The sequence below is a fragment of the Caenorhabditis remanei genome, chromosome V, assembly GCF_010183535.1.
Source record: "Caenorhabditis remanei strain PX506 chromosome V, whole genome shotgun sequence".
Taxonomy (NCBI): Eukaryota; Metazoa; Nematoda; class Chromadorea; order Rhabditida; family Rhabditidae; genus Caenorhabditis; species Caenorhabditis remanei.
In genome coordinates, this window is record NC_071332.1 from 8,856,417 (window position 1) to 8,879,273 (window position 22,857).

At 40.3% G+C, this 22,857-nt stretch overlaps 7 protein-coding genes across 7 annotated transcripts; 4 read left to right on the top strand and 3 right to left on the bottom strand.

The window, feature by feature from the left end:
- Positions 1-22: 22 nt before the first annotated feature.
- Positions 23-1,745, top strand: GCK72_018325 (uncharacterized protein; the record flags this gene model as incomplete). The annotated part of the gene is made up of 6 exons (XM_003113927.2): positions 23-300; positions 365-529; positions 578-786; positions 830-1,110; positions 1,161-1,363; positions 1,493-1,745. 6 exons carry the CDS (start codon positions 23-25, stop codon positions 1,743-1,745), a joined length of 1,389 nt encoding a protein of 462 aa, XP_003113975.2.
- Positions 1,374-1,778, bottom strand: GCK72_018326 (uncharacterized protein; the record flags this gene model as incomplete). Its single annotated transcript, XM_053732491.1, has 1 exon — positions 1,374-1,778. The coding sequence occupies one exon, from the start codon at positions 1,776-1,778 to the stop codon at positions 1,374-1,376; it is 405 nt and encodes a 134-aa protein (XP_053581404.1).
- Positions 1,779-2,018: 240 nt separating this feature from the next.
- Positions 2,019-2,590, bottom strand: GCK72_018327 (uncharacterized protein; the record flags this gene model as incomplete). The annotated part of the gene is made up of 2 exons (XM_003114070.2): positions 2,019-2,138; positions 2,225-2,590. The coding sequence occupies 2 exons, from the start codon at positions 2,588-2,590 to the stop codon at positions 2,019-2,021; spliced, it is 486 nt and encodes a 161-aa protein (XP_003114118.2).
- A 3,097-nt stretch (positions 2,591-5,687) lies between these two features.
- GCK72_018328 (uncharacterized protein) lies at positions 5,688-7,134 on the top strand (the record flags this gene model as incomplete). Its single annotated transcript, XM_053732492.1, has 2 exons — positions 5,688-5,873; positions 6,904-7,134. The coding sequence occupies 2 exons, from the start codon at positions 5,688-5,690 to the stop codon at positions 7,132-7,134; spliced, it is 417 nt and encodes a 138-aa protein (XP_053581405.1).
- Positions 7,135-12,134: 5,000 nt separating this feature from the next.
- On the top strand, positions 12,135-13,959 carry GCK72_018329 (uncharacterized protein; the record flags this gene model as incomplete). Its single annotated transcript, XM_053732493.1, has 4 exons — positions 12,135-12,343; positions 12,471-12,739; positions 12,799-12,946; positions 13,473-13,959. The coding sequence occupies 4 exons, from the start codon at positions 12,135-12,137 to the stop codon at positions 13,957-13,959; spliced, it is 1,113 nt and encodes a 370-aa protein (XP_053581406.1).
- A 4,198-nt stretch (positions 13,960-18,157) lies between these two features.
- On the bottom strand, positions 18,158-19,555 carry GCK72_018330 (uncharacterized protein; the record flags this gene model as incomplete). The annotated part of the gene is made up of 6 exons (XM_003114300.2): positions 18,158-18,428; positions 18,478-18,629; positions 18,677-18,763; positions 18,815-18,988; positions 19,042-19,406; positions 19,453-19,555. 6 exons carry the CDS (start codon positions 19,553-19,555, stop codon positions 18,158-18,160), a joined length of 1,152 nt encoding a protein of 383 aa, XP_003114348.2.
- A 1,613-nt stretch (positions 19,556-21,168) lies between these two features.
- Positions 21,169-21,715, top strand: GCK72_018331 (uncharacterized protein; the record flags this gene model as incomplete). Its single annotated transcript, XM_003113995.2, has 3 exons — positions 21,169-21,234; positions 21,283-21,462; positions 21,515-21,715. 3 exons carry the CDS (start codon positions 21,169-21,171, stop codon positions 21,713-21,715), a joined length of 447 nt encoding a protein of 148 aa, XP_003114043.2.
- Between the last annotated feature and the right edge of the window lie 1,142 nt (positions 21,716-22,857).

Consider the following 22,857-nt stretch of genomic DNA (forward strand, 5'->3'; position numbering starts at 1 on the left):
GGCTCACTTTACTTTTTTCCCAATGAAAAGTATATTTCTTCTATTCCTTTTTCTGGCACTAGCCGTTGTTTTGGAAGCTCGATACAACCCGAGAAAAGGTTTGGCAGCTGGGAGACAGAGGAAACATAAATATCAAGATGAAGGAGAAGCATTCGTTGTCCTGGTAGCTGGATCAAATGGATGGTACAATTATAGACATCAGGCAGATGTTGCTCACGCATATCACACTTTGAGAAATCATGGGATTCCAGAGGAAAATATTATTACTATGATGTATGATGATGTGGCAAATAATCAACTGTAAGTATAATTTGATGTCACTATCAATTTCTCAAAATTGTATAATCTATTTCTCTAATTTCAGCAACCCGTACAAAGGAAAATTGTTCAACCGACCACATGGAAAAGATCTCTACAAAGGACTCAAGATTGACTACAAAGGATCTTCAGTTACTCCAGACAACTTTTTGAATGTTCTCAGAGGAAATGCAAGTGGAATCGATGGTGGAAATGGACGAGTTCTTGAAACGTTTGTTATTTCTGATAATTGAATTTTCTAGAACAGTCTATGTTTCAGAAATGAGAATGATCGTGTCTTTGTCTACTTCACAGACCATGGTGCCGTAGGAATGATCTCTTTCCCAGACGGTATTCTGACTGTGAAACAATTGAATGACGTATTAGTCTGGATGCATAAAAACAAGAAGTACTCCCAATTAGCATTCTATTTGGAAGCATGTGAATCTGGAAGCATGTTTGACAGCGTTCTCAGATCTGATATGAACAGTGAGTTTAACAAATAGTGGATTTTGAAACACAAACTTTTCAGTCTACGCAATTTCTGCTGCCAACGGACACGAAAGTTCTTGGGGAACATTCTGCGAGAACGACATGAATCTTCCATGTCTCGGAGATCTTTTCAGTGTTAACTGGATGACTGATAGCGATGGAGAAGATTTGAAAACGGAAACTCTCGAGTTCCAATACGAGTTGGTGAAGAAGGAGACCAACCTCTCTCATGTGATGCAGTTTGGTGATAAGGATATTGCGAAAGAGGCAGTTGCGTTGTTCCAAGGAGATAAAGAAGACAGAGAATACATTGAAGATTTTGTGAGTTTGAATGAGAGGTCATGTTTCTAGAATTATCGAAAGAGTTTCAGGGTCTATCTGCATCGAAATCTGTCAACTGGCCAGCTAGAGACATCGAACTCAATCACTTGATCTCACAGCACAAAAAATCAAATGATCTGACATTGTCAAGCAAATTGGAGTACAAGATCAATAGATTAAAAGAGACAAGAAGAGCAATCAAGAAGAATGTGCACATGATTGTTGAAAAACTATTTGAGGGAGAATCAGAAGAGTGAGTTGGCTCAGATATCGGGTTGTCTGAAACATGAGTTAGGAGCAGGTGTAGGATCTTGTGGTGTCAGAGTTTTGAAGGCTAGAACAACGGTCGACGCAGAACTAAAACACCATTTCTGAATTTCAGTTTGATCAGCCGAGTCCTTACCCAATCTCGTCCAGTATTCGATCTCCGTTGCCATCACATTGCTGTCAATATTTTCAACAAGTATTGTATCAACTTCAACGACTACGAATACGCAATGAAGTATGCTAAAGTGATCAACAACATGTGTTTGTATCGCAGAATCGAGGAAATCATCTTGGCTCTTCCTGATATTTGCATGGAGATTGATATCGAAGAAGAGGTCGCCACACGGATGGAGAAAGAGTTTTTGTAAAATGTATTGTCTTGTAAATATAATTTTTCCCATTTATTTATTTTTGTGTGAAGCCAATTGATTTTTTGTGAATAAAGAAGCTTTTCAACGAACAAAGCTTGAACTATTTACAGCGATGAAGAGAGAAAAGGAATGATGAGTGAAGCTCGGGGATCAGGGTTTTCAAGGGGGAAACTAGGTACAAAACCAGTGCAAAAGTGTAATAGAGTACAATGAGATTCTGCAATTGGGGGGAGGGAAATATTACGAAAAGCGAAATTAGAACGAGATTATTTACTGATTGGACATCATTTTGACGAACTCTTCGTAATCGATTTCTCCGTCACCGTCCACGTCGACTTCTTTGATCATTTCATCGACTTCTTCCTCTGAGAACTGCATTCCCATGTGGACCTGGAATATTGAAAAATTAGAAAAATAGAGTAATTATTGTACGAAAACAGCCAATTCCTAATCGAAGTTTTTCTAGTTTCACTCACCATGAAATATCTGAATTCCTGCGCAGTGATAACTCCGTTGCCATCTTTGTCGAATACTCGGAACGCCTCTCGGATCATTTCCGAATCTGTTTCTTTCATCATTCTCTTCATCATCACACAGAACTCCGGGAACTCAATCTGTCCGTTTCCATCGATATCAACTTCATTAATCATCTCTAGAATCTCTTGCTCTGTTGGATTCTGTCCCAGACTTCTCATCGCAATTCCCAATTCCTTCGTCGAGATGGTACCGTTTCCGTCCTTATCGAACATCATGAATGCCTCACGGAACTCATCGATTTCTTCTGGTGTCAATTGCTTGATGATGTCTTCAGAGAATTGCATAAGATTTGATGGGATCGCCATTCTTTCAGCTCGGATTGCCTAGAATAAGTCAAATGAACGAGATATTTTCTATAAATTCAGAGGAAGGAACCAGTAAGTAAGAAGAGAGAAGAAGAGGAGCGTTGAAACAGAAGCAGATGTTAAGAAGTAAAATGAACTAACAAGTGATAAAAGTGATAAAAATTTCTCAAAAATTTGAAAAATGAGTAGCTGAAGACCGCAACTGATTGTGAGTTTGTGTGTGAGAAGGGACCTCGAAAAACATGTGACGCACGTTGAACGGAATGAAAAAAGGGAGAAAGAGAAAGGATAAGAAGGGGAAAAAGTTATGAAATATCAAGAATGTCTCACAGAGAGTTTTTTAGTTTAGATACTTACAAGAGAACAGAAATCGGAAACAGAACAAAAAAACATGCTGCAAGGAAAATTGAAGAAGCAGAAAAACCGCAAATGATCAGTTATCAGTTCTCGGCCAACTGGCAGATCTTTATGAAAAAAGAAACGAGTTGCAATCAGGAGAAATGGTAAGAGGATACATTTGAAACTTGAAGAATGTACGAATGTACTCCTAGAACTACGACATTCCACCGTGAAGTATAAAGGTATAGGAGTCCTTTTTCTAGGTAGTTTGTATGCGATAGAAGAAATTTACTAGGTTAAAACCTCATCCATGGGGGCGTTGAAATAAATTCTAAGCATTGGAAGCTCTAGTTGGCTCGTTTCCTCTGGCTTATATGGTAGAAGGGGGCGTGACTTTTCTCATTCGCCACGACCCCATAAAAATCTCGGAATGACGAATCGCTCGCAGATGGAAAAGAAGGAAATTGAAAAAAAAAACGACTCATCAATGTAACGAATCGTTTCTTGCCAATTTCATGCCTCACTACCGCTTTTGAATTATTGAATGAGCGAGATAAGATTGGAGAATTCAATGATTTATGAGTGCCGTCCTCTCGCGTGACATCTCAGAAAGCACAACGACTATCGGTTAGAAAGATGGACGTTGCTCCCAGTGAGAAGAGCTTAGTTTCGTTTGCAAAAAGTGACACCTTTGAGAGGAGTAGTTGCGGTGTGAAGTGACCCGCACAGAAAAAAGAAGGAGAAGATTGCAGTTATTCTTACAATCATAGGAGGAATGTGAAGAGGAGAAAGAAGTGGAGAAATGGCCAAGAAGAATTTCGAGTTTGTTGGTAATCCGAGCCGTTGGCATCTCATTCTTTCAGTCGAAAGGTCCCTCTTATTATCCGCTTATTGTTCAAACAAAATGAAGAATTCGAGATGGGGGACGACGAATAAGAGATCGGAAGACATTGTGGGTGGGGGTGGCAAATTAGGTAAAGTGATACTTTGAGGAGATGGAATATGGGAAAATACTAGCGGACCACTAATTCAAGAAGCAATGAAAAAGAGGATCAAATGATCATTCGAAGTTGAGAAAAGTCATGGAGACTTTGTCGTTTTGAACTTGATCTTTGACATGATCTAGGTCTAGTAGTTATGAAACATTCATGTTTTGAAAAAGAATCTTTCTGACTCTTCATTTTTGTCTATGAAGTCACTGGAATTTCAAAGTATGTTTATAGACAACACAAAATGAGTCATTACCAGATATCTACGTGCTTCGATGTCCATGTTAGTCATGCTTTGCTTACCATGTCTCTGGCGAGTCGAGATGAGAAAAATCTAACCATTTTTCAAAGAAATATGATAGTGTAGAGTGTTGAAATCAATTAGTTCGAGAAATTGGGATTGAAATTGGAAAATCAACCGATTCGCATCGAGATGCATTTTGTTTGTATGTGTACACACAGTTTTGACAGCTATGAGAATTGAATGGAAAGGGGAAAGAGTGATATTTACAGTATGATATTGCTTCGAAAAAGGTTTTTTGTTGATCTAGGTAGATTAAGATGAGTATTTAATTTTCAGTTTTTCAACTTCAAATCTGATTGTCAAAGCAACGAAATTTGAAATCATGCAACATAAAATTGAAATTAAATCGACGAAGAAACGGATGAAACTGAAAAAAGTGGAAGATCGGAGTCCGTTTTATACGAGTCTGAATGTTTTCTGGTATGATTTTCAATGTGACCCAACTATGATAGAAGACGCTTTTAAAAATGAGCCTCCGCGATCAACAACTGATTTGTGAACTGATCACTCTCATGCCTGTCAATTAGAATTACCATGAAGGTGGCAACACGTGAATTGGAGAAATTTGAAGAGAGTAATCTACATGAAAACAATATTGAAACATAGTGATTGACAATCAAAGAATCACTCACTCGTGCTCCATCTTGTGGCTCCTCTCAATATCCTTTTATCTTTCTATCTCACCCTCAGGAATCCAAAAAATGTGTCGATAAGATTCGAGTCAAAGGAGATAAGAAAAGAAGAAAAGAAGAAGAAGACACCTGTTTGAATGGTCCGTTAACTCAAAAGAGATCGCCCCCAGATCAGAGAAAATAGAGAGAAAAAGTGAATGTTTGGACGAAAACGAAATAAGAAAAAGGCTGAAAAAATAGAAAGTGTTCTTTCGTTTTCTGAAGAAGAAGAATTCGAATGAAGAAATATGCATGATGAGAGTGAGAGCCAAATATTATATGCGTTCCAGATGTTTTCAAATCGAACGAAGAAATGGAATGGGTGGAAGAGGAGGAAGTTTTCAGAACTTGTTAGAAAATTGGAAAAAAAAGAAAGAAAACAAAAAGAAAACAGCTGAAAGTTAGAAAAGAACAAGATATGAGACTGATTGATTGGTTCTGACTGACGAGAACGATATGGGCGATTGATGGTTAAGCTTAGAAGTCTAGATCTGATTTTGGTATCCGGAAGTTTTGAATCATCTATTTGGGAAGCAACAATTTTGAATAGCGATGACAAACTTTAGTGTAATAAATTAACTACAGTTTGCTCAAATTCATTTCTGTGGATTAAAGAAGGGAATAATAATGAAGTCAGCAAGTTAATAGATAACTCGTGGGATCAATGGAACCTCAGAGATCAAGAGAACCCTTTATTTCTAGAATGTCAACTGCATGACATCGACTGAAACAATCTTCAATCATAAAATCACCTAACCAAAAAAACAAAAAATATCAACACGAGAGGGACCCCAATGTCTGTCTCTACTCCGCTGTTAACAATCTCATCAACACCGCCATCATTATCATCAAATCATCACGGGATGGCGCTCATTGTGTGCGAGGGTGGCTGTGGGCTCAAAGGCAATAAAATTTGCCGTTTTCTTCTTCATTGTCTCACTGGGACACGTCCACATACACAAGCTTCTAGTGAAGGAGAGGTAATTGAAAAGATAAGAGAAGAAGAAGAAGAAGACAGCGGACCACTAATAAATAATCAGTGGCGAGAGTCAATAGGCGGCTGTTCTCTAGAATTTGGGGGAGGAGTCGAAATGACGTGGAATTTCATTGTGATGTGTAAAGTCTGAGTATGTGTGCATTCCAGTGATAGATCGAATAGAATGGAATGCGTTTAGAATTTGCACGAAGGAAATGAAAAGGGCGGAGTCAGATGGGGGAGGAGAGGAAGCTCCTATTCTAATGGGCTTGTTTACAGTTGTACTGCTGAAATGAAGAAAATAAGAAAAGTGAAAAAGAGCAAAGGTTGCTAGGCAATAGCGGATGACATTAGATTTTATTCGTATAGTTTTTATGGGATCATATGAAGATGAAGACGTCAAAAGCACTATGGGGATAGATATGGCAGAAAATAGAATTAGGTCATAATAGGCCTAAATTCAGCTCGGAAAAAATAAGAGGTGTCTACGGGGATTGAAAATTGAGTTCCGTATCATAAAGATTCAACGAGATTCTCGCGAGATCCATTCTGTACATAGCAGCTGGACCGTAGTTACGAAAACCATTTTTGAAGTTTTCCCCATTTGCTTAATTATGAAATAGCGAAAACATTTTCTTTAAATTACTGAATGTTCTACCGAAACCTATTTAAAAACTTACTGAATGATCAAACACTAATCTACTTTTTAGAAAACTCCATATTCCATAATGTGGTCATAAAACTCTGGTTTTTCGGGAGCAAAGTTTGAAAGTCCAGCGAAAGAAAAATGGGGGGTGAGAATGGGGGTGTCGCGACCATCCTTCGGATACTCACGACCTTAGATGCAGACACATATCTTCACAGCTAAATCTCATCACTTAACCAAAGGCAAACCAACAATCTAGTATGATTTCTCTCAAACGAGAGAAACTCATATTCAAACTGCCGCCATGAAGTATACGAAGAAGGATGCAAGTGCGCCCCGCCGGACGCAGGTCGCGCCGGCGCGCATAACTCTACACTTCGCCTTCTAGAAGCTTCCGAGAAATGGCGCGAAACCACCAACGCATCAACGGAACAAGCAACAACCTTCAGTCTTCAACTCAAGTCGACTCACGTTGACACTTCAACATCAGCTGACGTCGGAGGACCTACTTCCATGTGTTCTCGCGGAGAAGTGTGAGCCCAGCCGTATTGGTGCACTGCTTCGAAGCGAGACACACCAACACTCCGACTACCAGCTCGCCGTCACCGAGGACAACTAACTCCATATTGCACTAACTCGTACCAGCAACCTCTTCAATAAAGGTTTATTGATCTCTCTTTGTGCACCGCTTTCAGATCACAACATACACAAACAGTCAGTGAAACATCCTTAGGGTTGAGGGGCAGGTCTCCACCAAACCTACATAAAACCCCCCTCGTCACATGGTGCATCGACCGGGAACAGAAAATTTTTTTCTGTGATGACCAGCGAACCAAAATTGGTGGCACTGTACTGTTGTGTTGAGTGATTTGACCAGCGCGCGCGGAGAGAAAATCGATAACTGGCGTGCAACCACCACTCATTGTCTCGCCTGGAACGACTGCTCGTCTTGGAGAAAGGGAAAAACGACTCGATTCGGCGAACGCAACGGAAACGTGCACGGCGGGAGAATCCAGCAATCGGTCAGCCACTGGCGGAATGGAACAGATTGAAGATCGCCCGCAAAATCGTGTCGCCAGTACCAGCCAAGCAGCAGTTTACCAGCATTCAATCACTTCTCGGCGAAAAAGATGGTCGCAGGCAGGTAAGTTGCTAACATTTCTCGAATTTCAGGTAACAAATCCATTGCGAAATTAGCTGAAATTTCGTGCAAATTTTGCATCATCATACCAGCTTGTGCACATCTTGGCTCGTGTCAACGACGCTCGTTACACCAACGAACAAAATGATGCAATAGATGAGCGGAGCGCGTGCTCCAAGTGTAGCACATCCTTATGCCAGATCAATGGCTTCATCTACCAGCGTCAACCTCTCGTTTGTGCGGTTCCTTGGACGTGGAACACCGTGGCACCACAATCGGGAGTACCAGTCCGGCAGTATGGAGGAGTTGCCGTCGAATCCGCAGCTCCGGGTCTCGCTGATGACCCAAATTATCAGCTCATTTCTCATATCCATTCTGTCTCCTCTTGCGTAGTTTTCTAGTCAAAAAATTCAAACGTTTCGGTCATTTAACAATCCAAGTATTGATTTTTGACTGAAATCAAGAGTTTGAGACTCTGAAAACTACTTTCCTTTCCTCTTTTTCTCTGAACCACCTCCTATTTCGCAATCTCTCCTTCTGTTCCCTTCCCGGGGGAGCAGGAGATTCCTTATCTCTTCTCTCTTTCTCTCAAATTCTACCAGCCTCTAATATTCTAATTCATTTCAGGTATTTCAGGTTTAGTAGTGGCCTAAGTCTGTCATTAGGTAACACTTGCTCCTTGTAGCAAGTGTGGGTTTAATTCTAGGTTTCTCTAGTTTATTGAGGTATCAGTGGAGGCTAAGCACAGACCAGGAACGGTTTAAAACTGTTGCTTCTGCCTCAGGGTACCAAAAATTTCTAGTTTAGTTTAGTATTATACTCACGGAGAAAAAGGCACCGTTGAGTCATCCGGACCTTCTATCCCAAAAAACAAAAAATTTCCCGTGTGATCTAAAAACGCGTCTTAGGTTATTACCAGGTTGACTTTTACACGCCCTACTGACACGACAGCGTGTCATGTAGGCTCTACCTTTTATTACATAAAATAGGTTAGTGTATCATTCCAACACTATCATTGGCTCGTAAGCAGAAGGAAACGAACGTCGTGTATGGTCAAGTGTTGGGAACGCAGACACACAATGGGAATTCCTGAGAGCGTCGAGGAGTCCAATTTAAGTCTTCCGGAGATTGGCCAGTCGAAGGAAGATGGGGTTATCCAGAGATGTGGAAGAGTCAGGCGTCGTAGTCTAGACTGCGAGCTCTTCCTCCATAAAGAATTGGGTCTCAGGCGTCCGAAGACGTTAAACGCATCAGAGCTGGTAACTCTGGATGCACCAGTACCACAGACAGTACTGTTTCAGGGACGCAATCTCCCAAATCCTTTTTCCCCCAAACAAATAATGTTTATGTCTGTTACCCCACAAACCCTCTGGATTGGGGCGGTACCAGCATATTCATGTCACTGTCCCGTAACAATTCCTTCAGCCCATCTATCCTTTTGTTATTTCTCTACTAACACGGAAGTCTCCAAACTTTTGGGACTTGCCGTAAACTTTCTTGGTTCAAAAAACTCTTGCCTCTCAACTTCTAGACCCACTCTAGTTTCCTTTCTTAGCATTAATTCCATTTCAGGTTAATCTACAGAAATTCAGGTTACTCTTGTGCAAACATAGCCAATCCATTTGGTTATTATCCTGTCTACCAGCTCATGGGAGCAACCGAGATTCGAGCCAACTCAGTGGTCGCCAGATGCCAGCAAAGAGGACTGGAACTCATCTGGAGACGTCTACATTGGCAAACTCGTTCTCAAAACAGTCGCTGCAGCTGATCAAGAATAGTTCGAACGGGCTAGGAAGGACAATGCAGCAAAAAACGCCTTCAAATGTTGTCACAATTCGATGCTTCACCGGAAATCCATCAATACAATTTTGTATCGACACCAGGGAAGCAACCGACACAGTGGCCGACAACAAACGAGAAGAAAGAGCAAGTTTTCGTAAAAATCGGATGCTCATCAGCTAGTGAGAAGTAACCCCGTGTCGGATATTTCTTACAATGTTGATTGTAGCTCTGATTCTAGCGAATACCAGCTTTTTTTCTCACAATCGACTTCAAATTTGGCACTATCACCTCCTGAATGTTCAAACACTTTATCGTGTCATCGCCGACGTCTTTCAAAACTTTCATCGTGGCACCAGAAGCACGGACAACAATTTATCGTTTCTGGATGGAAGGAAGACAAAGGAAAAATCACGACAACAACATCGGAAGTGAAACAACAATTGAAAGCAAACCAGCTGATGCACCAGCAACAAAGGACAAGCCTTCACAAGCCAACAAGAAGTCATCACCTCGTCCCCAAGAACATCAACGTCATCGGAAACGACAACAATCGTAAGGTTGCAAGCAACTACCAGCCGAAGCGATGTTATCGATTCGATTCCGTCTTGACAGCAAAAGGGACAACAAGTAGATGCGAGTGGAATGCCGCTACACGAACGGAGGAGTCGTCAGCGGAAGCCGTCACTCAAGTCAAGCAGTACCAGTATCCATGGATTGATTTGACGTATCGATTGCAACAGAAACGATGTCATCAAGTACCAGCTTCATTTGTTTGGTCATCGCAATCGATCGAAGTCAGAAGTACAAGCTGACAGTCAAGTCATTCGCTTGGAACAACTGGGAGGAAAACGACGAAAACTTCGTGGCCAACGACGTCAACTCGTTGCTTCGGAAACACTTCTACAATACCAGCCGACGTCTTCTGAATACAAGGACGATCAGCTGGCTCAAAGCGATAGGAAATTGCTATCGAACATGCGAAAAATCCTGTTGTTCCTAGTTTCGACACCCATGCGTGTTTCGAAACGAAAGATGCACAGATTCTAGCATGTAAAGCCGTTGGAAACAATAACAAAACCAACGTACGGAGATGCTACAACCACAAAGCCGGAAGAATCGGAACAATTCGATGAAGAACTCACGGAACGGAGAAGTGAACAACCATCACAAGTCTTCATTCTACCAGCAATTGTTTCGCCATAGCAAAGATTCGAGCATCCAATTAGTCTCGGAAATCGATGAAATTCTGGACGTCAGAAGAGCAACGTCAATAATATCTATGCGTCTCGTCTGAAAATACCAGCCACTTTGGGCAGCATCTCCACGTTTATCGATCCAACGACTCAAGAAGTCAGAAGCCAAGGAATCAGACGAAATTTAGCAACTATCTAGCTATAGGAATTGCCTGAAGACTCCGTGGCATCTGCATCAACTAGTTGCTTCGGCAACAAAGCTACAATACCAGCAATCGTCGGCGACAACATCAATCATCGACGAGAAGCTGGGAAAGAAGCAATAGAATGGATTCTATTGAAACTGGAGCAAGATTGTGGACAAAACATCGTGTTGGAAGATCAAAAAGACAGTCAACGAGTCTCCGGTCCACCAGCGACTTCAATGTCAACGACAACCGACACAATCGATCTCCCGAGCACACGCAATCAACAACAACTGCTCAAAACAACATGGGACAAGAATAAGCTGTCATCGGTGTCTCTAATGAACAAATCGAGCGATAATTTCGCTAATTTCTTCTACCAGCTCTCTACTTTGTGCTCAAAGACGCTTCGAGACGCTAAAACAAGTCAATCAAAGAAGCAACCACATTGAAGTAAGCGAGAAGAAGATAAGAAAGACGTTATCGACATGCGAGAACATCAATTGGAACTACCAGCTGCTATCCAGACGTCTTCATGATCATTTGGGACATTGCACTCAATAGATGTCAACAACTCAATTGCTGCAACAACGAGAAAACAAGACGAAGAACTTCACAGTCATTGTCGGAATACAAGCCAAGCAGTCAAGTCCAGCTCATCTATTGGCGAATGCTCACAATCCGTGAAGTCTCTCCGAAAGATATCAAGGATTGTTTGTAGCTTTGCTCCAGATAATCCGAACACCAGCTGTATCGATTCGAAGAAACCTGTCATCAAATCACAAAGGAAATCGACGCCTGATGACACCAGGAATTTCGATCAAATCAATAGCTGATTATTTTTATCAGCATACAGCTAGCCCAGAAGACAACAAAGAAGTCGTTCGCTCAACAACTCCAGTAGTCAAGAGGGACACCTTCGCGCTTCAGAAAGCAGCAAGAACTGAAAAACGATTGGAATCAACCAACGTCTTCAAAGAAGGACAGCATGTCATCTTCAAGATCAGAAGTTCAAAAGAAGGAGAACAACAACGTACCAGCTGCAGAAGACATCTTACAACAAAATGTTGAAGTCACAGCGGAAAGACCAAAGTCTACCATCCACTGTAACGTATCAAGATTTCGCTCAAACAACGTCATCTGCAACTGCCAACAACTTCTGAGAGCAGCCGGAAAAGATTTCTACCAGAAGACGTCGATCTTATTCATCAACACGAATAAGAGAAGAAATCGAAAGTTGTCAGACTTGCTGCGAACTCCTACAAGAAGATGTTCAACGTCATCCCAACCGAAGAACGTTCAAATTAGCTAGCATCCAATGGTTGTTGCGTCAAGAAGACTTCGACAAATCACGTCATCAAGAAGTCTACCAGCAACTCCAGGAGAAACTCAGCGACGACGTCTACAAGCCAAGCTGTCTAGAACTCGTCAAATCGTCACTCAACTTCAACAGAAGTTCACTCTGCCGATACCAGCTCAAGCGAAAAGAGAAGATCTGATCATCTTAATCTTCAAGCGATCAAGCAAGTGAACAAGCAACATCAGCGTCACGAATCGGAGGAAGATGGACGAGAAGTGGACAAGCCGAGTGAATAGCTGCGTCGTGAAGTTTCGGTGGACATCATAGTTTCTTCAAGTCATTTCGATTCTTCAGGATGAATTTCCTGGAATCACAAGCCAGAATTTCTACTAGCAGGATCAAAGGAGGACAAGACAGAGATTTCCAAGTCACCACCACTCTTCCACCAGCTGACGAAGAACAAGCCAACAAGATGTCGTCAAGAAGGCACTCAACGTCTTCTGGATCAACTAAGATTCAAATCAATGTAGATTTGACAAAATTCGGCAAGACAGTCGGATCCCTGCAAGGACAATCGAATGACTTCAAAAGATCTCGACAAAAGGATTCAATCCATCGTCATGGTTCAACGTCACCTCTCTACCAGCAGAAGTTATATTTCTTCGTTACACACTTCTACTAGGAATCAATCAATCCCACACGAGAAGAAGAAGGAATAACGAACTGGAAGAAGAGGCCGAGCCGAAGATCAAGAAGTCAGTCAACCTGCTGAGGACAAGAGGCAGTTGGACATCAAAGGAAGTCAAGCTGAGTGAGACAAGTCTTCACAAGTCACACTGCTTAGGACATGAGGCAGTTGGACATCAAGAAAAGTCAAGCCGGAAGTGACAACTTCAGAAGTCAGACAACGACAACGAGAAGTCACTCAACGACTAGAAGAATTTATACCAGCTCAATATTCAAGAAGTCAAGGAATTTAGGATTCAAGTCATCATCAACGACATCAAGTCTATAATTGATAACTTAGGATTTAGAATTTTAAGAATTTAAGATATTGAAAGGTATAAAAGATTCAGAGCTACCGAAAAGAGGCGCAAGCCCAGCTGCTAGTCAGTATCGGGTCCAAAAGAGATACGGATTCTGAGTAGATGGTGCAAAATCCTACTAGCAATTCTATCAGCTAGCTGCCCATTTACTTAGAGTCTTATGTCCAGACTGTAAGCGATAAAGCTTCAGTTAGGTTCAGGTCTAAGCCAGTAGGCGAAAGATCTGAAAAGCTCTGACAAAAGTCAATTCTTCTTAAACAATTCTTACGTCAACTTCTACAAGTCTACCAGCTGACAAGAACAATTCTAGCAAGGAAGCCAGGGACAGGTTCCCCGTCTCGACCTCAAGGACGTCAGCCAAGCAGAGCACAACTTCAGGAGCTCAGATCCCATACAAGCTCATTGCGCTCAACAACAGTCGCAGCAACTGGTCTCAAACAGGATCAATCGTTTCTGGAAAGGACAAATGCTGCAAAAACAACACATCCAGCCGTGGAATTCGCCGCAGAGGAGCTCCAACCTCCGAAAGGCGTCAGCGAGAACTTCGCCAGCTGAAACCAACGAAGGAGTGGATGCCAAGCATCACCTTCGTCTATCTCCATCCGCCGTCAATCGGACAACACCAATATTGGCACACAATTCCAAGAAGATGTGCACGGATTCAACCATCACCAGGTGCTTCAAGCAACAACATCGTTATGAAGTACCAGCAAGAATCAATAATCATCTTCAAGGAAAGACGACAATCCACCATTCACATCTTTGCTCAAGGATTCAAGGATTCGTCGGACAACTGAAGAAAGCCAGGAAGAAGAAGTCTTCAACTTCCCCAGCTCGATCTTCAGTAAAGTTAAGGATCAGTTAGTCAACGAGAGGAAGTCAAGGAACATCAGTTCCTCAGCTCGACCTCATGGATAGTCAAAGGATTAATAGGATTCAACAACAACAAGTCAACGATTCCAGGATTCAGGAGCCAAGATGTCAACGTCAAACCCACCTAATAGGAGGAAGCGGACAAGCAACTTCACCTGAAAATCCAAAGAATTTCAACAATTCCACTGCTTCACAACTCATCTTCTGGACAGCAAACTTCGGAGTCACAACTTCAAGTCATACCAGCCGCTCTTTCCCAGCAACAGCAGAAGCTACGCCTCACGAGGATAGCTACAAGAAACAACTTGGAATAGCGAGGAAGTACAAGCAGAAGATGAAAACTTCAATTCAAGCAGTCGTCTAAGGACAAATTCAGTACCAGCAGTCTAACTCCAACTACTAAGGATCAAAAAAGAAGATCGAATAACACCAACAAGCAAGGAAGCTCGAGATTTAGGCATTCAGCTATGTGAGTACCAGCAGTCAACCAATCCATTTTCCATCAAGAAAATGTTCGGTTCCCTCCGCCCCCGGAGTGTCGCGACCATCCTTCGGATACTCACGACCTTAGATGCAGACACATATCTTCACAGCTAAATCTCATCACTTAACCAAAGGCAAACCAACAATCTAGTATGATTTCTCTCAAACGAGAGAAACTCATATTCAAACTGCCGCCATGAAGTATACGAAGAAGGATGCAAGTGCGCCCCGCCGGACGCAGGTCGCGCCGGCGCGCATAACTCTACACTTCGCCTTCTAGAAGCTTCCGAGAAATGGCGCGAAACCACCAACGCATCAACGGAACAAGCAACAACCTTCAGTCTTCAACTCAAGTCGACTCACGTTGACACTTCAACATCAGCTGACGTCGGAGGACCTACTTCCATGTGTTCTCGCGGAGAAGTGTGAGCCCAGCCGTATTGGTGCACTGCTTCGAAGCGAGACACACCAACACTCCGACTACCAGCTCGCCGTCACCGAGGACAACTAACTCCATATTGCACTAACTCGTACCAGCAACCTCTTCAATAAAGGTTTATTGATCTCTCTTTGTGCACCGCTTTCAGATCACAACATACACAAACAGTCAGTGAAACATCCTTAGGGTTGAGGGGCAGGTCTCCACCAAACCTACATAAAACCCCCCTCGTCACAGGGGGTTTGTAACAGTTTACATGATTGCATAGCACTTGAAAAGACCTCAAGAGCCAACATAAATCCCCTCCTCCCACATACTTCTAACCTGGCGGATGGCTCGTCTAGAGTTTTAGGTAATACATCTGTCGACGACACATTGATCTTCCATCTTATTTTCAGCATTTGTGACATCCAAAAATAAGATAAAGTGTGAATGGGATTATCCACGTCAAAAGTTACATTGAAGACCTTGATATAGGAATTAAGAACACGAGGATTACAGATTACATTACAGATTACAAATCGGAAGAGCAAATCATAAGATTGAAACGAATGAGTGACCCCGTTTGACGCTGCTTCCTGATTGCGTTGTTACTCGAAGCTACAGCAAAAAAAACCAATAAATGTTCGCAATAAACGATGAAGTTGACTTTCGGCCGGAGGGAGGACTGGACCATCAATTCCAGCTGATTCTTTTTCTACTTCTCGTTTTCTGGATAGACCAGGAACAAAACGTTCCGAAGGATAAGACGAAGAAAAAACATAAAAACATGAGGGTGGTGGACCCAAAAATTTCAAGCAGCAGCCGGTGCGACGACAGGACGAAAAGTGTCAGCGGCGAGTCTTTCTCAACGAGTTTCGAGTTGTTCGTTTGTCGATTGAGTGGGGCGAAATAGACGAAATTGAGTGAAGAAGGAGTGAAGAGAACAAGCATAGAACAAACAAAATCACACAATGTTTTCATTTTTGTAAGGTGCAGTAAGTGAAAGGAAGTATGGAACTTCTGATGTAACAGGAATTTTTGAATCAGATTGAGTGAGCCCGAACTTATCTCATAAGAATTATTTTTATTACAGTGCAAGTTCAGAAGATGGGATTATCTATAATGGAACGAGTATAGAAATGATTCACGAAATCTCCGGCAATCTTGACTTCGGACTATTATGGAATGCGAGGCAAGCAATTTAGAACTTATAGAACTACACTCATTTCACGCCAACAACACCTACCTTTCTTCTCCACAAGTGTTTTTCTCGGGTACAAACAAGAAAGAGACGCGGAATAACTGAAAAGGATGTTGCCAGTTAGAGATGTCTTGCAGGACGGAAAAGAGGTGGAATATTTGAGTGACCCTTCCTCTTTTAGTCTACTCGTTGCACTAATCTAGATTCTTGTTTTTCGAAAAGAGAAGATTGTTTTGATGCTTCAGTTTCCGAACCTGTTACCGTAACTTGTTGTGTCGAGAATTGAAAATGAAAATTGAAATCGTGTGATTTCTCATATGAAATGAATTGTGAATAACTTTCTTACCTGGATTTGAATAATTATACATGTCTAGGAAATTTATGGTAAAAGAAACTAATTTATTTCCTCATTCATCTCTTTCCCATTTCGAAATCCTTGTTTTTTTCCCTGAAGAAACTGAGTCATGTCCACTCGTTACTGCATTATTTAACTTGTGAAAAAACCCGAAAACTTCAAACAAAGCTTTCTGAGAAACTGGAAAAGACTTGAGTTGCTACTTATTCACTACAATCTTTTTGAAGCACACACATGGAATCCACGTGAGAAGAACACGTGTTTCTTCTTTTCTTCGACATGGGAAGAACACGGATGGAGGTCAGCTTATTCTGTTATGAGGAAGAAAAGGACTGCAGAAATATGAATAGTCTGGGAAAGGAAAAAGTAATCCTTAGCCAAACCGACTTCCAGAAAAAAGAATGAAGAAAATATTTTGATTTAGGGAGAGGAAGAATGCGAATACAACAAATTGTACAGGGAATATATACGAATTGTTGAAAATATAAAGCAAATTCCAGAGAGAATTATTACTAGGATATTACAAAACACAAATTAGGAGATGATATCAACAATTATGAATGTTTAGTTATATTGCTCAGCATTCTCCTGTAAATAATTTATTGAATATGGAAACATGTTTTCTGATATTTAGTGAAATGATTCCATAAGAAGCTTTTCCGAGAATTCGGGTTGCTAAGAGGCTGCAAAAAGATGTCAAATAAGAAACAGGAAGTATTTTTTCAAGGAATCAATCAAGGAAGACTTTTTGAATTCGCAATTCAAAATCTTTAATCTTGATGGAGTTTGAGGTTTTGGGGGAATCAAAAAAAACTACTCACCATCTGGGAGTGATTATGATCCCCGGTTGTTTCACTGAAAATACAGTACACAGATGAAACTATGGTTAACCACAGCTCGTTTTGGCATATCATAATGAGTTGATTAAAGAAATTAGATATTATACGAAAAGTATTATTCGGTATGGGACTGAAAATGAAACAACGCTCTTTTGACTTTCTGAAAATATAATTTTTCAGAAATATTGCACGAGATTCATCCTTCCTTCGTTGCTTAGAAACTGGAAAAGAAAAAAACTAATAAATCTTATTCGTGTTCAAATTGTGTCTTCTTCGTTTCTATTTCCGTTTCACCTCTAGTTTGCTTCAATGTGATTCCACTCGAACATGATCAAAGGGCACAGAAATTGAGATATTGAAAATGCATAGAGCAAAGGAATTGGATAAATATCAAAGTGCTTTCAGACGTGATCCACGCCAACATCTTGTCAGCAGACAATCGATCATCCGAGTCAGCATTCCGGCGGCTCTGGTGTGAAAATAGCCGATTAATCAATTTTGTTCCGTGGCTTGATGTGTGTCTAAACAACTGTTCGGGTGTTAGTTGACATTCCGAATGATTTATATTTTATTTACAGAAGAAGAAGAAGAAGAAACAATGCGAAAAGAAGAAAAAGAAGAAGAAATAAGTTATAGTAATGTGATGTACTCGTGGAAGCAATAATATAAAGAAAAAGAAAAAAAGAGACAACAAATGGAAGAGCTTTGGATGAGAAGAAAAGTGAGAATTCAGAATAGAGAACTAATTCTAAAAACGTGTTTTTTGGAGAATCAGAAAGAAGATCTAGAAGTTTTTGGAAAAAAATAAATTAATAATGAAATCCTAACAGATATCCGGACAATGTTCACAACAGAGTTTTTCATTCCAGAAAATGGTACAATACCTTCTCAGATGAGTCATTCTAGCTGGCATTGATTCCACGCATGCCTGTGTCATCTGAAGTTGATTCGCTTGACGAGCTTCAAACGATGGTGTCACTGGACGACGAGTTGTTGGAACTGCCGGCTGATTTGGTTGAGTGAAATGGCTATCTTGATTTGGATAGTTGTTTTCCCGAAGGAACTCAAGAACATCTCCATATGATGTTGTCATTCTGAAAAATATTTCATCTGGTTTCTATTTTCAGCGTTTCAGTTACTCACCTATAGTTGAACTCTACCGTGTAGCAAGCTGCTACCTTTGCAGAATTGTGAAGACACTGAAGAGCCCATCCTGTTTTGCAGTCCTCCATGTTGCAATAAAGGTAAGAAAGTGAATCACAGTGAGGAGCATTTCGATTGAAACAGCAGTCACACTGAGATAAAAATGGTTTCAAACATTGCCTTGAAAAGGAAAACGTACGTCTTTCGATCCAGCCATCCAACGGTTTCTTGAAATTGCTGGTTTATCGGAGGTGATCAAATTCAGGAAAACTTGGAACCGACCACGCTGAAATCAAGAAACTCTTTTAGCATTCTATTTGTTAAACAGGAAACTTACTCCTTTATTCAATCTCTTCTTAATCTCATCATCAATTCCATGAGCCTTACTCTTGATGAGACCTTCTAGATGAGAACGACTTGGGAGTTGGATTGTTCGACGGAAATCATATTCGTTGGCTTCAATATTATAGCACTTGGAAACTGGGGTGTCACCTTCCGAATGAGACAGAAACTACAATTGGGATTGTTAACATTTCAGAAGTTCCAACTAATTCAAAATCTCACCTGATGTCTTCCAGCAGCCAATTCATTCTCAACTGCTTGAGAGACTTGACAAAGATCACAATACCTACAGTACGTCCGTCCATTTCTTTCGATCACTCCACTGAACTCATCACACTTCTGACTGAGAAGTGTTGTCTCCGGAATCATTGTATATGGTAGATCAAAACGGATACCAGCCGGCCCTTCTAGCACTGGAACTTGAAGAGTTATTCCGATTTCTCCGGCAAGGAATCCAAAGTTTTGTTTTACTTTTATTTTCTTGAAATCTAGGGAATAATTTCCAGGAGCTCTGATATAGTAAACACGATTTCCTCGTTCATTTACTATCTGAATATCCTCCTCGTTTATCGTGATTTCATTTTTTACTGAAAATAATTGGGATGAAAGAAAATAGTTTAGCAAAACCTATACCTCCTCGACAGTTATATAAACTGACTTCATCTATAAGAATATAGAGCTCATCATGGGCAAAAACATGGAATATCGTGGCGAGAAGGAGCCATAATGTTTTCATTCTATAGATTCTGAAACCAAAGAGAATTAGTGAGACTTATTCAAATTTGAGGGTCTCACCTATAAGGTAGCTCAATATTCTATTACTGTCAGTTCTCTTGGATATTTGACTCACAGTGTTCTCTGAAATAGGACAGAAATGAAAAAGAGTAGCAACAACGATGTAAGCCGACAACCAAATGAAATGAAAATACGGTTGAAAGAGAGAACGGACACGGCACGGTGCGCAACGTTGCGGCAAAGGTTTTGGTGGCGGTAAAAGTGAAATCGGAACATTCGACAACGAATTGCATAATCGGCCATCACGACGACAACTACGACAGGACCTGATGCTTCTCTACTCATGGCAATAGCATTTCTGACCAGTTTCGGATAATTTCGAGTGGTGTGTCGGAATGGATTCACTGTGTGTTGTGTGTATCTCTTTGGTTACTCTGTATTCTTCATTGAAAGTGTTCAAAGACTCAAAAAATGGTCAGAAGATCTTGAATCTGAGAATATGAACAGTGGAGTTGCAAGACTTTATAGGGGTTTGAGATATCAGATTTCCTTGACGAGCTACAATATATGAAACTGTGGAGCAATTCTCAAAAAATCTTGACAAAATAATTGTATTAAAATCTTTTAATTATTCCAAAAAAAAAAGACCACCTAGACATTGAAATGGAAAAAAGTGAAAATGTCTCAAGAGTACTAGAAGAACGGCTAAAAACGGCTTGTTGAGAGAGGGTCTCTTGGAACAAAAAAAGAAAATCGAAATCCGATTTGACGCCTTCGTTTTCCATCATCATTCCATTTCCTCCTCTCTGCTTCGTCTAGTTATCATTTTCTTTCTCAGGAGGATTCCGAATTGAGGTCAGCCAGGTGAAAACTGATGTCTCTTCTCTTCATTCCTCTGTTCGTCATACTGAAAAAGAGAAGAAAAGAAGAAAAGTAGATCGATAAAACGGATCAAAGAGACGGATTTAGGGAAGAAGCGATCAGAAGAACAGGATGGCAAACTGAATTGGTTCTAAGCTGTGGAACGGTTTGCGATCATTCAAATGTGAAAAGTACAATTTTGAAAACTCGATATTTGTTAGAAAAAGAAATTAAGGCATACATTAATACTGAAAACATTTGAAAATTCGGTTGATTATCAATTAATTAGTAATACAATAAATGGTTGCAATTGCCTTCTCGAATTTTTTTTTACAAAAATGAGGTAGCAGAGTTTATATTTTTATAGCTTCAGTGAATACGCTGACTCCTACATTGTTATATCAAGACTCGACAGCTACTTCCTCAAAATGCATAGACTGATTTCAGATGGTTGAGATTTCCACATCGAGTGCCAACTTGAAACAGTTTGTTTTTTGAAAATTCCAATTCTTAATTGAAGGTATCTGCCAACTTCAAAATTTCACACAGATTTCTCACCTCCAATCACCCCAGAAGATGCAGAATTTTCTCGTGTACAACACACATTCCAATGGAATAGCATGCAGTGCGTACACGACTTCCCAGAAGCAGAACTGTTTTCGCGGGTTCTATTGATTCATTAGTCTTCTGTCCTTTCATAATATTAGTTGTTATTGCAATCCATAGAAAATTAGTTTTCTGTTACTCATCTCAATGTATCTCTCTGAAAGATCTGTTAGAAATTATGCGTTCTTGCTCAAATCGGACGATTTGAATATTGTAAGTTCATTAGTCGAATAATTGTATTTCTATTTTATTGATTTTCAGGCGTATTATGCAGTAAAATGGTTGTTAGAATCAAATGTTTCCCTAGAATTACTTGAGAAATACGAAATCCAGAATTTAGTTGAAGAGAGGTTTCTGATCACTGATGAAACTGCTCGGAGTTTGATTCTGAAGATAAGCAATCTTGAAGAAGACGTGGAAAATGGAAATAGGAGTTATTCGGTGAGATTTTTAAAAGTTCGTTTTTCAGACAATAAATTATTTTTATTTTCAGAATCCTCCGTACGTCACGGATTCTCCGAAATCGCCACCAAAGAAGAAATTCAGAAGACACTCGGATCGTTATCAATTGTCAGAGATGTCTTTGGAAGATTCGAGTGATGGATCTCCAAATTCTTCTTCAGAAATCGAAGTTTGGGAGGGACCAGTTAGAAATCTGAAGGAGCAAGTTCTCGCGGGAGCTTACCAATCGTGACATGCCTCTGTCGAAATTTCTGAAATCACTTCTGAAATGTTTATCTGTTTTCTGTTGTTGTGAATTCTGCATGATATCATGGTTTTCTTTTTTAATAAAGTACTTTTTATAATCAAAATGACTCACATTGCACTAAAAGTCTATTTTCTTTCCACACCTGCAACAATCTAATTTAGAAATTGTTTTCTACTTAACTCGAGTCGAAATCATAATTCAAATCACCTGCAACACTGCCCTTCTATACTCGATTTCCCGAAAAACACATATAAAACCAATCATCTCTGTTTATAATTGTTGAAAAACCGCTTTGCGTTTACTCACCGATCACCGATCGTCTGGAATCTCATGGTGACGAATGCTCTCTAACAGGGAAGGCATGTGACAGTACACATGCACTTTTGCTTGTTTGCAGGTTGAACAAAGAGTGAAAAAAAGAACAGGAAGAGAGACTTATCGTACGTACAGACACAAAACGAAAGACTATGCATTAATTGCACTTTTCAATGGATTTTCGATCCATTTCATGAAGTTTCCAAGAATTTGACCTTGACATAGAAGCGATTTTTTGGTAGTAAGTTGGAAATTTTGATTTATTAAACTTTGGATTATATACTTTCGGTATTTCTATTATGTTTGAGAAAACTTTTGAACGAAACATTTGAGTTATACGGTTTCGTTACTGAACTCTCGTTATATTCCGGATTACATTTGAAATTTACCTTAAAATCGTATGAAACCTGAGTTTCTCTACTCATAAAATACTCTGTCAATTGTAAATATTTCAAGAAGAACCTAGACTTTTCCATTGATTTGAAAGCATCTGGATCTCGCTTAAAATGACTAAATTTTGAATGAATTTTCACTTAGACTAGAATAGGCTAGAATAATCCAAGTTTTCCTATGAGTTTTAAATTTTTTCGATTTCCTTTAATGTTTTGTAGAGTTCCCTTGCCATCAAAGTTATTCATTCATTTCCGTTACATGTTACATCAAGACTTCTAAACTGTTGTGCACTTTTGTATTACTGTATTTCTAACAAGTTTGGTTTTAAACTTTCGTTTTATTCATCCGATTTCCGTACCTTCTCGTGAAGATCCCTCGAATTGAGGAAAAAAAACTCAAAAAATCCTTGGTCACATCCA